Genomic DNA, 14527 nt, shown 5'->3' with positions numbered 1-14527 from the left:
CGCGCGTGTCGGTGGACGGCCCAACGGCGCGATTAAAAGGTCGATCAAGGAAACAAAGTGCGACAGCGCAAGGTCCAACTGCTAGGTAAGTAAGTGAGGCGAACACTGCAGCTCATCCATTGTCGCTTGAAATAAACTCGAAAAGACTCTCCCTTTCAATGGCGGTACACCGTTCTATTTCCTGTGCTTAAGTTATTTTGTAGTTTATCCTTCGTTGGTATTATTGAATCCAGTCGGTAGGTCTGTCGGATAACGTTTATTCTTCCCTCTTATCCGGATAGATTGCCGAGTGACTAGAGAGGTGTAGACCGCAAGTTAGCAAGATTCGACCTGTTAACAACAGCAGTGTAGGAGAGGCAAATCTCACGGTTATAACGATTTATATAAATCAACTAGAGCAATTGACCGATCATATGCCCACCAACAGGATCTCACGAAACCGTGACGACCGAAAGTCACAGAGGCACAGGACAGGAGCAGCTCGAATGAGGAAACTGAGAACTAACGCCCACGACCGGTCACGGCCAATAACGAACGAAAAATCAAAGCACGTCGATCGGTTTTGATAGACGATCTCGCGTGGATTGAAGGACAAGGCAGGTAAGAAGATCAGCCTGCAGCTGGGGTAGTGCTGGCGTCGCAGCAAATCTGGTGGTTCAACAGAAGTTGCGCTCCCACCTTCGGGATCTGCAAACCGGGTCGATGCGCACACACGAAGCTGGCTGGTCACTCTGAGCGGCTAGGAAAATGGAGATCTGGCGGTTTATACGTGGAGGAGATGAGGGACTTGACAGGAAGGAAGAGGCAGGATGAAAAATAACTGTCGAATCGCGGGCCAGAGAACTAGAAACCAAAATCTTACTAGCGAAGGACTGGACGAATGGCGCAGCCAACAATCCAGCGTAATACAAAACACGGTTTCTTAGTAGATCAATAGCCGTTTCAAATCAGAAAAGGAGAACCGACGGAATCGACGGATACATCTTCACCAATACTCGAGGCTTTGACCTGAAGTTATGGTAGGGGAATTATGGATGACGAAACCAGATCTTTGCAATGTGGGTGCGATTCGCGGGGGAAAATATATTCTGGCGGGGGTATCATACAAATTCTCAACGAAAGGCTTCCATCAACCTCAAATATTAATCGAAAGATATTATTGTTGCAATGGAATATTTGCTTAAATTTGAATGAACTTTTTTTTTTTTTTTGGTCCCTGTCTCTCTCTTTTTCCCCATTCATTTTCCACCATAGGACTGGTGCTGATGCGATGATAGCAGAAGGTATAATTATATACTAGGTAGGTAGTCTTTTGGACCTCTAGGATGAAATGTCTTCGCGCCAATTAAGATGAAAATGATACCCCAATGTTCAACCGAACAGAATTCACGGCTTCATGGGGATAGTCCCTCCTGAAATTAAACATTTCGTCGGTTGGGGACAGCGCCTCATCTGGAGCTGAACAATATGCGGGCGTGTGTTGAATCCGCCGCGCGACGGGTTGAGTTCCGACGACAGCGTTCCCTAGACTTCGAGCTTCTTCTCTGTTCAATGAACAATGCGGAATAATCGGTCAAATTTCCAGACACTCGATTAATCACGGCCCCGGTGTTTGAAGAAAGCGCCCGCCGAGATTAGACCGTCAAAGGTTTAGCTCATCTTGTTCTGTTATGATATGGTAGCATTCAAGCCTTCATTGAGGCTCCTGCTGAGGGCCCTCATTCACAAGAGTCAACAGTCGCATGAATCCTTCAGCACATTTGCCGGTCTCCAAGCTGTCCTCACATTGCTCTCTGTACTTCCGGACCTTTCCCAGGCCCCTCTTGAAACCCTTCTCTCGCGTCCACGGTCCACGGGATCGTGGAGGTGGCCTGGATTTTGAGAAATGTCGAGGTCTATCTTTATGCACAGGACCCTCCGTCCATTGTTCCTCTAAAGTAGCCTTATAGATATCTCTGAGCTGGTCGCGGAGCGGCGGGCACTGTTCAAAAAGGTCCTTGACCTGCGAAGTCAATTTCTGAGAGTTGAAATCATATCCGTTTTGCGCGGACTGCCCATCTTCGACGACTTCTCCATTGGTTCCGTCGGATTGCGGTCGTGTATCGGTCGCCTGAGCGGTCTTGGACGCTTTGGGTGCACAGTAGATTTTATGTGTTCGAGTGCAAGCGAGAGAGCAGCTGCAGGCACGGTGAGCATCTAACCGTACAACAGTCACCCTACGCGACGGATCTATAGAAGTGAAAGCGACTCACCTCATAAGTTCGCAGGTAGGGCATCGGTATTTGAACGGCTCTGAGGCGCAAACTTCGCAGAGATTCCCGGTTGCCATTGTCGGTCTTTCTTTTGACCTTAATGTTATCCCGAACCTAACGCGATCAGATCTTCAATTGCATGGTCATTAGTAAATGGCGAGCTCACGGGAATGGTGGCTACGTTCCGTGTCAAAAGTAGGTAGCTGCGTAAATACACCTCCAATTGAACCTTAGCGTAAATGACGCCGCCCGAGAAATCAGCGACAAGTCACGTGGAATTTCCCGATTTTCTACAACTCTTCAGCTTCGATGTCCCACTCAGCGGGTGTGGCTTGCATGCCTACCTCGGTAGGACTGCCATCGTGGGCGGGTGTGGTCCCATGCCTTGGTGGCGAAGATGGTACGGCACTACACAGCTACCACAAGTACAATAAGCACCAGGAACCAATTCGTTGACAATAGTTACAACCGCCAGTATCACACGGGAGGGTTTTATTTCGAAGATGCTTGATGCAGAATTGAGCTTAATTTGACCATGCTCCCGCATAAGCAGTGTCCTGACGCCAACGAGTGACCACCATGGGAGGCATCCCCTACACTTCCGGAGGCTGTGGCACTTGCCGACGCCGCAAGGTTAAGGTACCGCGAAGACGCTCTAGTGCCCCTCAGGGGTTCACGTTTTATATTAACCCTGTGATCAGTGCGATGAAACAAGGCCGGAGTGCTTGCGCTGTACTAAATACGGCCACAAATGTACTGGCTACGACAACAAGAAAGTCTTCGTCCACGGGCGCACTGGGAAAGTAGTTGAGAAGCCCGGGCCAGGGCAGTCCAATTCAAATCTAGCCTTGGTGAAGGGCACAAAGATTGATGGGACTCTGAATGCCAATCCACTGCTCCGATGTCAGCTATTCACTAATTTTATCGAGTCGTATCTGCCACCTCGAGCGTATCTAAGGGACACTTCAGGACAAAACATACTCCAAACCATCCCAGACCTTACCGCGGATAGTGTCATCCTTGAGAAAGCAGGTATATGCCTCGCTGCGGTTTATCTAGCGACACAGAACCAGGATGACTGGTTATTTCAATATAGCAGCAGGCTCTACGGCAATACCCTGAGGAGCCTCCATAGCAAGATTACATCTGGTGCTAAACTTAGTCCAGATATGCTGTACACGACCATTATTCTTCAGATATATGAGGTGAGGATAAACTCATATCGTGCTATAGTTTTGAGTCTCACTTTTTATGCCAGTTGATCAATTGCTCTCCGCCGGGCTTTGGGGCCTGGATAGCGCACGTTCAGGGCGGCGTTGCAATCTCTATGCACACTTCGGTTGAAGGAGAAGAAACCGTTGCAGAAAAGCTGTTTCGCCGTCAATTGAAATTTGTGGCGGTCAGTCCAAGACCCGCTTCAAGTGGCCGCTGTTAAACTCTGCTGACACTCATCACTAGCTCTGCGACGCTATAGGGAAGCGACAAGCCCCATACCTCTACAACACGCAACTATGGCGGAACGATCACACACGCGGCCAGGAAGAGCCTGACCCAGTTGACCAGTTCATCGACCTATTGGCAAAATGCACTGCAACCATCGAGCAAGTTGATCGGTTCGTTGTTGCTCAACCAGCAAGCCCCGGTAAAGCCTTTCAAACTGGAGGTCAACTTCTACGCGCCTGTCTGAAATTAGAAGAGAATCTCCATCAAACTTGTATATCCATGCAGCAGAAGCTGGGTTTGCCAAGGATCTGCACCCGACGTTCTTTTCCCCAAGGAGATTTTCGGAACACTCTCCGCACTGAACTATTTGCGCCTCCCCTTCAATTTGCCTCTTTAACCTGCGCAGAGTCCCATATGTTGTATTGGAGTAGCTTGATTTTGCTCTACCCGCTTATTGGCGAGCTGTACTTCATAATTGACGGGCCAGATATCAATAGCCCGGTCCCTATCCATTATTATTCTGCGAATGGAGAGTCGCCTCCAAGCGGCACTACGACGATTACGACAACATTAAGTGATGATGTCCACACGGCCTACACAGCGCTTGCCGAACATTATGCCAACGAAATCTGCCGCTCTGTCTTATATTGCATACAGCCTGACATGAAGACATTGGGGGCCCAGCAACTGCTGGCGCCCTTGAGTCAAAGCTTGCAATTTTTCCATGTTGAGGGGCTGACTTCAAAGTTGAGATGGTGCCAAAATGTGCTCACGGTCCTATCGCACATGGGTCTTGGTATCGCTCCTTTTCTGAAAGATATGGTCTGGCCTCAATATCGCAGTGCTCAGGGAAGGAGACATGCAGCTCAAGGATTGCTGAATACTTGAAGCGCTCCCTTTCTCCGTACGGGACGCTCGAACCTCTCCCGTTCTTTCTGCGATGGATTTTACTGAGGTGCCAGCGAACAGTCTGCGTGCTGTATAATCCGTCGATAACATACGACATCCATAGGCGGATAATCTGTCTTCTCATCGAGGTTTCCCATCGATCCAAGTTGAGGTAAGCGAGTTTACTGCAGGTGGATGGATGGATATAGCTTCAAGGCTATTGGTTGGACGATAATTTGTCAGCTGCCGATCACGTGGGATCGATTATTGCGTCAGAGATTCAACCGACGAACCCGTCCGATGAACCATCATCAAAAAACCACCTCAGCGATATTTTATACGCGCCAAAACATATACCCTTTGTGAATCATTTATTTTTCAATATGGCTGCTACCTCGACATCTGCAAACATGATCCGACGAACTGTCCTCAACAATAGGTTGGGATCACAGGTTTCGAACTTTGCCGAGGGTTCTCCTCGGGCAATTAGACCCTTCGCCTCCGGATCGATCAGAAGCATTCACAACTCGGCTCGATTGCCCACCATCACTGCTTCAGAGATCCGGCATAGGCCAACATTGCGACCGCATCATCTATCGGCCGCTCATACTCGAGTCAACGGCCAACCGCCGATTGGCAAACGGACTATTTTCATTCAGACGGAGACGACGCCAAACCCCGACGTAAGTTATGAAATCTTTCCATTTTTTTTTTTTTTTACCGGACGGAAATATTAACGATTGCGCTTCCTACTACAGGCCTTGAAATTTGTTCCAAACCACAGAGTCCTGCCCGAGGACTTTACCACCTCGTTCTTGGAATATCTTTCTCCGCGCTCCACAGTTGCTCCTCCCCATCCGTCCTCGCTGGCCTCAAACCTATTCAATGTTGATGGTGTTCAATCAGTTTTCTTCGGAGCCGACTTCATCACAGTGACGAAGGCAAGCGACGCCAATTGGGCGCACATCAAGCCCGAAATTTTCAGTCTCATCACTCAAGCTGTGACCTCCGGGGAAGCGATTGTCAGCACGGTGGCAAAGAGTGGTGAGAATGCGCAGAAGGGCGGCGAGGAGGACTCGTTGGGGTACAATGAAGAAGACGATGAAGTCGTGAGCATGATTAAGGAGCTTTTAGAGACGCGAATCCGACCGGCAATCCAGGAAGATGGCGGTGACATTGAATTCAGAGGATTCGAGAACGGAATCGTCATGCTGAAGCTGCGAGGTGCTTGCCGGACTTGTGACTCGAGCACAGTTACTCTGCGGAATGGCATTGAGTCTATGCTTATGCATTATGTGAGTTCCCAATAACACACACACATGCTCTCTCTCTCTCTCTCTCTCTCTTTTTACCCACCTATCTCGTCGCATTCTAAGGGTTCACAAAACTAACAATGGGTTTCTTGCGAACAGATCGAAGAAGTTCAGGGCGTTGAACAAGCCACCGATGAGGAGGAAGAGGTCTCCATGCTTGAATTCGCCAAGTTCGAAGAGAAGCTTCGACAGCAGAAGGGCGCGCAGGCGACTGCATCCTCCTCCCTGGATTCGGTTGCCTGAAGTGATCAATCTTGTTTGATTTTTATTACCAAAACGATAGAGCGATGGATGATTTTTTAGGTCCCTTTATAATGTAAATTATTTCCAATAATTTGTTCCGTCAAGATAATGAACAAGTCCGTTTTAAATGATCGACTCATTAATTGAGAAATCTAAAATCTTTTTGTAAAGTTGCTATTCATGGAGCTGGTACTTGCTGCTGAGATGCCTCGGTTGGACGACTGCATTGAGTCCATGCTCTCCATCGCCTATCGGATACTCTTTTTCCCTCGCAGCCTCATTCCTACCAATTCCCACCCACCTTGATCCATCTCAATTCTCCACAGCCTTACTCGACTGCTCAACTGCTCGAGTAATGCAATGTCCGCCGATTCGTAACAAAAGTACCTCAAGATCGGCTAGCGCCGGGGCAGACAAGGCCGATGCAAGAGCACCACCTCAACTAGCACGATATGGTTCCTGTTAAGTGGAACTAGATTATGTACTTTTTTTTCCACCGCTCTGGAAGGGAGGTTGCAAAAGTGGAGGCGAGAAGAGGGCCGGGGTTTTCCGGGGTGGAGATTTTGATGCCCGCTTTAGAGTATATATTTGTGAGCAGTGACGATTAGACGGCCATCTGTCCCAACAGTTGAACTTGCTGCAGGGTAACTACTTATTCACGGGATACTAGAAGTGGAGAATTGCTGCAGAGGATACCGAAATCTGAGTGGGAATCATGCAAACCATCACCAGTAGTGTTTTTTCTTTTCTTTTTTCTTTTGATAGTGCCTGTTGTTCCTTTACGAGTAATGTGGCAGTGGCAGTGGCACTAAGAGTCAGAAATCTGACGTACCCCGCAATTTGCTTGCCCAGCCAGGCCGTCAACGGTGCCCGCTTTCAAAGAAAGCTAGAGGTTGGCTTTCAGTGCCGCTGCCTGCCGAACGCTGGAAAGGGAAAGGTGTCCAAAGACCCGACGGGAGGCCTGCGATTAGTGGCAGTCTCCCAGTTGTTTGCTTTGTGCGGGGATTTTTGCATTCACCAGGATCCAAAGCAAAAAAAGGACATGTGGTTTCATCTGTGTGGAAGCAGCTGGTTTAAGTTGTTGGGGCATGGGTCTAATGTAGGGTAGACCGTTTGTGAACAATGTACCCCATACTTGGTTGGGACTGATAGATCGGCAGCGACGTGTTGCAAAGCCACGCGAGAAAATGACGACAGGACAGGTAGGTACCTGGTGGTTTGACCCTGCTCGAGCCATGCGTCCATTGTCAGAGAATGATATCAGCGACCGACGGTATACTTTTTCGATGACACTTCGTATGTTGCAGGGCCAATCTCCCACTAATAGGCCTAGTCTTATTGATACGCCGGGCCCGGGGAGTAAGACGATCAAGCGATCCGTGGGTTTCTTTGGCTCGCTGTCATTTGCCATCGTGTGAAGCGAGGGGTTGGTATGAGCCCCTCCCATGGATCTTCGACTCATGCCATGGTCCTTGACCGATCATGCTGTCACTCCTGTCAGAAGACATCTCATGCATATAATATGAAACGGAAAATCGCCACAAGAACGAGGACGCCCATCGAGAAGTCGAGAGGCGGTGCTCGGGATTGGGCTGGGGCTGTGCGGGCACTTGGGGAGCTCTCTCCGCAATTCCAGCGGCGGCGATCCTGCATTAGGGCCAGCGATGGCACAGAGCAGTTTACTTTCGCCCCTCCTTCGGAATTCGCCCTCGTCGGAAGTGCAATCCCTGCCCCGCAATTCTAGTGAGGGTTATTTGAAGTAATGAGAATGGAGTGCCGGACTTTTGTTTGCTTCTGGTTGCGATCACATACATCCACCTGCCTTCCCGGGCAGTAAAGTGTAACATGGCGCCAGAATGACGTACTCTACTCTATCTGTTCCACGACGAGGCCAGTTGCCATTAATCCCAGGCGGAAGCTAGCTGTACAGAGTATATTCTACAACATGGGCGATTTGCCAATGCCAGAGTGGACTTGGGAGCACAGAACAGGTACCGGACGACCCTGGTCTTCGTGTGCGCAGTGCCGGAAAGCGTGCTGCTAAACGTCAAGCGCGCCGGGAGTCCGAGCTTGAGGCATTAAAGTTCGTGGACTTGCTGGAGACTCTTGTAGACACAAACGAATCTGTTCCTAGTGCCTAGGTACAGCGGGAAACCTTGGGACGTGCCCCTCCGAGCTTGGAAACCAGGAGACGACCTCGAGCTGGCCAGGCCATTTCTGTAGGCCAGTGAGCAGCGCGGAGGATCTTCAACTTGGCCGCCAGAGCCCCGCCAGACCCACCATCGCCATCGCTTTCAATTGAGATCGCTCCCTGCAACATTGATGATTCTGTTGAGTCTCGGTCTTCTCATGTCCGTCACACTCGTAGTAGGACCACCTCGCGACAGCAGGTAGCACCGCGTTCCACTGTCTGGACGCTCGCCCAGCAAAGTCGCACCCCTTAGGATTGGCCGGAGTGGGATTGGTTAACTGATCGTGTGCATAAGACAACTCCAACGGCCTAGCATGCCTCGGACGGACTGGAGACCATCCAGACTCCCTGCTCTCTGCGGACGGATGCCCTGCTTACCCCGCCCTCATCGAGGTGGTTTAATCTAATTCATTTCCGCCGCTCTGCAGGCGATGGGCAGACGGTGGGCTTCCATGGATGTCGTAGATGGGCCACCATACCGGCACTGCTAATACGAGGGATCACGCTCCTTCTTTCCAGAACCAACGGACGAATCACGGAAACAGGAAAGCCAGAGGAAACTCATCTTTCAGGGAAGGTCAATGAAGCGTTGGGGCCTAACTTGCTCGGTCGTAGTCCCAGCACTCGCGCCACTCTTGCTCGGTGCCCCGACCCGTGGCTCGTCTGCTGCTCCTCCTCCTTTGTGTCAGTGGCCTGAGCCTGAGCACGGAGGTTAGCTCACCTCCTTAGCTTGCGTTATTCCTTACCACTCACTGTACAACCTCTTTCTCCTCTTTTCTACCATTCTTCTACCCTCGCCTGCGTTCTCGCATTTCCTCTCTTTTATTTATTCTACTGCTTGCTCGCTCTCATCCAACTCCACCCCATCCCCTGACTGTCCAGCCACGACCCTGCTCCCCCAAGAGCTCGTTTTGCCCCAGATTCTCAGTGCGGGCCGTCGCATCAACCTCACCATTTCGCCTCCCTCCGCCTCACACTGTTCCGTCCCTGGAAACTTGCGCCGTCCTACTCCCCCTCCGCACTCCCGCGCTCACCTAATTTTCTCGCGACCAACGAACGAGGGATCTCGTCCTCACCTGATTCCCCTTCGACCGAATCGCACGACCTCCCAGTCGCTTTTCTTTTTCCTCGTCCGCCTCAAGATGCGCTGCTCTTGAGCGGATCTGCCCATAGTTACTGGAGCCAGTTCGCTTCCCAACGTCATTTATGGTCACGCTACCACCATCTACGATCCCGCATTTCCAGTGACATCCTTATTCTCGCGACCGGAGTTGAGCACCATCTAGACGTATCGTTTCCTGTCGCGAACCGGATATAATAATATTTAAAAAAAGGGAAGGCAAAGGGAGAAAAGAAAAAAAGAGAAAAAAAAAAAAAGGTTATATTACTACGATTCCGAGTAGATCCCTCGGTTTCTCTGGAACCCATCCGACCTGTCGCAGAGCGCGACCTTCTACAACCTACTCTATTCCATTTAGACTGGAAGCCTGGTCGCTTCTTATCTGGCGCTGGGTTGCTTTCGAAGACAAATATTAACTGTGGCATGGTCTGTTTTCTGTTGCTGGGTTGGATAGATTATAAAAGTTTCGTTTTATTCTAGACTGGTGAGTTATCTGCTGTTCATACATTGCAGTATACCTGTCGCTAATTATTGAGAGTTTGATAGACGCGATCACGAATTTACTGCGCTTCTTCAAAACTGGGAGTAATATCTACGCTTATAAAGCATTTCCCAGGCTTGTTCAAATTGTCCTCTTTCCCCGTAAGGTACGTGGTGACGTGATGCTTTCATTTGCTCTTCCTTGCATTCAATGCATGTATATCCATATTGGCGATTCCTTATGCGGGGTTGCTTCACTATAAGGCAGTGATGAGGGTTCTGTATGGTCCGTGAAGTCAGATGATTTCCAAGCCACGGATACCGTGGGCGACCTTCACACGCACACACGCGCTCACGCACTCAACACTGGACACTCATGGAAAGATGGAGTTCATGACTCTTAAACCCGAACATCCAGACAACTTACACCTCTCCTCATTCATCATTCTTGCAATATTCACTGTCCCAGCTTGGCTTATGCGGAGGGGGATATCCTGATGGTGTCATAACCATCTTTTATATCTCCATTTGCTAGTCCACCCGAGAGCAACTTTTTCCTAATACCCGCAACGCCATAGCGCTTGCACTCGGCGTTTTTTTGTTACTCTTCTGTTTCCCTCTGCCTCCTTTGGCTCGTATTGTTTCTCTCTTGTTTGCGTCTCGTTATCGTGAACTTCAACATAGCAATACAGGTATGGACTAACTCTGGCTCTGGTGAAGGCTATAAATTACAGGACTTGCCCGTCTGACACTTCTCTAAGCACTGAGCTTCGAGAGATCTTTTGGTTGATTCTCATATCTATCCAAGAGGTGAGAAAAAATTATCGTCAGGTCCTATCTCACACATGTCGCAGTTCTGATGGTTTGACAGTAAATACCGGGAACAAAGTCGCTACCGGCTCCGGGATTAAACGACCTCAAATTCCCTCAGATATTCCTGGCTTCAGTACGTTCTTGTTCATCCCTTCAACGTCTATTTTCTCCCACAACTCTCGCAAAATGCGGCCTTGAAAACAAAGCACACCCCAAGCGCGCACCATCTATTTTCGCCGAATCTCCAATGCTCTCAAAGCTTACAAACTGATTTCATGTAGTAAATCTTTCAGCTGGGTCTTTAGATAGACTTTATTATCTTCGAGTTGTGATTGTCAACCAGTTCGGAAAATATCATGGCTGCGCCAACCAACAACAAGCCCTCGTCGGCTTCCCAGACCCCGCCTAATAATGCCTCTTCTAGGCTGGAGAGAACTCATCCTGGCATTCGTCGTTCGACACCGGATTCCGAAGCCCTAGCTTCTTCCGACGATGATGTAGAGCATTCCCTGCCTGCACCTTCTACAAACATGCCTGTACAGAAGCCTGCACGCCGGACCTCTTGGCTCAACGAAATTCCTGCTACCATGCCTCGAAAGGGCTCACTTACTGGGGCCCCTTTGTCCTCAGGAGCTTCCAATCCAACCAGTCCTGCTACTGACCAATCCGCATGGCAAACCAGCACTAGCCCCGGATTGAACAGCTCCATTACTTGGAATAACGTTGGCAATACTTCGTTTCCGTGGGGCACCGGCATCTGGAATACCGATTCTCGCAAAGAACCTCCGCCTCGTCTTTCAGAGATTGTTCCATCCCCCACAATGTCCAATCCGTCGACTTCGAGCAACTATTTGGCCGAAGAGCTCCTTAGTCCAACCACTAGAACTTCGGGTGACTCCTCAATCCCTTTCTCCATTCCGCTTCACCCGACACCGAAAACCTACCGCTCACAGTCATATTCTGTGGGTCAGCTAGATCCTGAGTATCTAGGTTTGACCGCTGGTAGTAAGCCGGCGAATGCATACGTTGGTGGTCGTCCTAGGAATGGTGCACAGTTCTCTGCATTGCAGCATCGTTCATCGCGCCCCAGTTTGCTTGGAGAGCTTGGCCACGACCCCGCTACTCTGGGCCGTGTACGTGAAGATGAGGATGATGGCGCTGAGAGCCCTGGTGGATCGGACGGTAGCTACGGAAATTATAACGCCAACCAAGCTCGTACAATCGAGCAACTCTCGCGAGAGAATGCTCTCCTACGCCAGGCAGCCGGACAAATGGATACTCCATACAGGGATCGCGCCATGTCAACTGCATCGGCAACTAGCGGATATGCAGTTGGTGGTGGCATTCGTAACTCGCATCGCATTCGCGGCAGTGTGCCGGAGGAAGCGGACCTTGCTGTAGAGGATCTCGATGAGGTGGGTAACATTCCCGGCTACCATGATATGTACAGCAACACCAGGAGGAGATTCTCCGAACATTCCGCCAATTTGGAGAAGCAATTCTCTGGCTTCTCGCCTGCGGAAAACCGTCCTCTGGGCGATTTGAGGAAGGCACACTGGCAGACTTCACTTGGGTTCGGTAGCCTCGCAGATATTCCCCAGAGTCGGCGTCATTCGTTCGCCGACATACCGATTCGCCACCCATCTATCTCTGGAGACTCCCAGGTAACGAGCACCGCTCGAGTCGGATTAGGTGAGAAGGATGAGAATTATGCCAATATCAACGACGGTTCTATTCCAAATGCCCCAGGCCAAAATCGTGAGTACCAGCGCCTTGCTATGCTTCCTCGCCCCGAGGAGGAACAAATGGAAACGGAGTATTTACGAGCTCGTCGCTTTGCAGAATCTTATTTTGCTCGCGATCAATCTATTCGCAACGCCGTCGATGCCCAATCCCCAATCACACCTTCTTTCCACCAAGGCTACAACCCATATGGTCGCCACCAACCTGCCCTCCCACACCAGAATCAGCTGCTTTACATTGTGACCTTCAAGTGCCACCGCGCGGACGTTTTCTACATCCAAGAGGATACCGGCCTTCAAGTGAACCCTGGAGATCTGGTTATTGTAGAGGCAGACCGCGGTACTGATCTTGGAACTATTCAGCATGCCAACATTTCACTGCAAAAAGCACGGGAGCTGAAACAGAAGTATGCTGAAGAGCATTACAAATGGTTGATGATGTTCTCCAGGCAAGGTCAAAACGGTGCCGCAAGTGCAGTCGGTGCGCAGGGCAATGTCTCGAGCTTGGGTGGCCGGAGCGCCATTGGTGGCATGGGACCTCACGGCGCACACGGAGTGCAGGAACCTGCTGGTGAAATCAAACCGAAATTGATCAAGCGACTTGCGCAAAACCATGAGATCCTGACTCTGCGCGACAAAGAAGGAAATGAAGCGAAAGCCAAGCGTGTCTGTCAACAGAAGGTTGCAGAACACCGGCTGAACATGGAGATTCTTGACGCCGAATTTCAAATGTAAGTGATATTACCTTGCCCTTTTCCTTTCTCTCAAGCATGTGAGCCTAACCGACTTAATAGGGACTGGAAGAAGCTTACATTTTACTACTTTGCCGATTCCTACATCAACTTCAACTCCCTTGTTACCGACCTTTTCAAGATCTACAAAACTAGAATTTGGATGTCCGCTATCAACCCGGCGTCATTTGTCACACCTCCAACTGCCGGTATTCAGAGCCCCAACCCTCTCGGATACGGTCAAGATGCTCAAGGTGATCGTCCCCACCAGCGTGATGTTAGAGCATTTGGCAATTCCCGTGACGGTCTAGATGCTGGACGTGATGGTGTTGCCAACCAGATGAGCCTGCTACGCAGTGGATATGGAGACTCCTATCAGCAATTTGGCCATTCCCCTCGTCAACCTGAAGCTGGCCTGGGTGGACTAGGTTCCGTCGATCCTTTCACCTCCTACCCGGCCGGGGGGTACGGTGCACTCGAGCCAGGGTATACCGATTATACCGGGACCCCTGGAGTTAACAATGGGGCCTCGCGTATGCACCCAGCACCGGTCGAATGGGTGAATCGTTTCCAGGGTCTGTCGCTCAACTCTTGAAGCTGGGTCTCAGAAAGGCGGCATCTCGCCCTGTTCGCATACGATACCAACTCGCACTTCTCTGTTTTGCTTTTATCGTATGGAGTTATTTCAAGATTTTCAAGACTACCCACACCCCCTTGATTCAAGTTGTACCTAATTTCTTTTTCCTGTTCAACTTCCTTCTCCTTTTCCTGTAATGTGCCTTAAGATACTAGAAATCATGTGCAATGGGTCAAGAAAGAAATGGTCTGTCGTTAATGCTGGTTCCAAATAGACTTTTCCGCATCACGATCAGACGGCGCGGTGGATTTTCTTTTTCAGGGAATTTTCTTGTTTATTTCCTCGTTTATTTCTCCTAAAACTGTACAACTCCCAGTTTACAACAGCCGATTTTCTGTTTTTATGTACGTCTTGAGTTCATGGCGATGGATGAAACCACAGAAGATTGATTATGCTTGGGCTCGTCCGAATTGTTTTTCATTCTTTTTTCTTCGTTTTTCATGCATCGGAAAGAGTTGAGTTAGGTAGCTAGATTCCAAATTGTCTAATGATACAGGATTATTGTGGAACACCGAGTCTCAGGTTTTATAGAATCCCGTTCTCCACATACTCCATATGTAGATGGCTATCGCAGGCGGCCGGGTGAAGCGGACTTACCTCGGCTTGAGAGGAGGGAAGAGTCTCAGACTAGTCAAGTCCATTTCGGTGCCTCGTTGCCTTAGGGTTGAATCCGG

At 49.8% G+C, this 14527-nt stretch overlaps 4 protein-coding genes across 4 annotated transcripts; 3 read left to right on the top strand and 1 right to left on the bottom strand.

Annotated features, from left to right (window-relative positions):
- Positions 1-1693: 1693 nt before the first annotated feature.
- Positions 1694-2329, bottom strand: ASPSYDRAFT_55292 (zinc finger HIT domain-containing protein; the record flags this gene model as incomplete). The annotated part of the gene is made up of 2 exons (XM_040849015.1): positions 1694-2177; positions 2253-2329. 2 exons carry the CDS (start codon positions 2327-2329, stop codon positions 1694-1696), a joined length of 561 nt encoding a protein of 186 aa, XP_040706230.1.
- Positions 2330-2831: 502 nt separating this feature from the next.
- On the top strand, positions 2832-4775 carry ASPSYDRAFT_1167762 (Zn(II)2Cys6 transcription factor domain-containing protein; the record flags this gene model as incomplete). The annotated part of the gene is made up of 4 exons (XM_040840193.1): positions 2832-2891; positions 2954-3457; positions 3511-3651; positions 3711-4775. 4 exons carry the CDS (start codon positions 2832-2834, stop codon positions 4581-4583), a joined length of 1578 nt encoding a protein of 525 aa, XP_040706229.1. The 3' UTR covers positions 4584-4775.
- A 191-nt stretch (positions 4776-4966) lies between these two features.
- On the top strand, positions 4967-6139 carry ASPSYDRAFT_55290 (NifU family protein; the record flags this gene model as incomplete). Its single annotated transcript, XM_040849014.1, has 3 exons — positions 4967-5266; positions 5342-5878; positions 5996-6139. The coding sequence occupies 3 exons, from the start codon at positions 4967-4969 to the stop codon at positions 6137-6139; spliced, it is 981 nt and encodes a 326-aa protein (XP_040706228.1).
- A 4960-nt stretch (positions 6140-11099) lies between these two features.
- On the top strand, positions 11100-13811 carry ASPSYDRAFT_144835 (uncharacterized protein; the record flags this gene model as incomplete). Its single annotated transcript, XM_040841469.1, has 2 exons — positions 11100-13216; positions 13280-13811. The coding sequence occupies 2 exons, from the start codon at positions 11100-11102 to the stop codon at positions 13809-13811; spliced, it is 2649 nt and encodes an 882-aa protein (XP_040706227.1).
- Positions 13812-14527: the final 716 nt, after the last annotated feature.

This window comes from Aspergillus sydowii (assembly GCF_001890705.1).
Source record: "Aspergillus sydowii CBS 593.65 unplaced genomic scaffold ASPSYscaffold_2, whole genome shotgun sequence".
In the NCBI taxonomy this organism is placed as follows: domain Eukaryota; kingdom Fungi; phylum Ascomycota; class Eurotiomycetes; order Eurotiales; family Aspergillaceae; genus Aspergillus; species Aspergillus sydowii.
The sequence above is the reverse complement of the archived record's forward strand: the minus strand, read 5'-3'. Positions and strand labels throughout refer to the sequence as shown.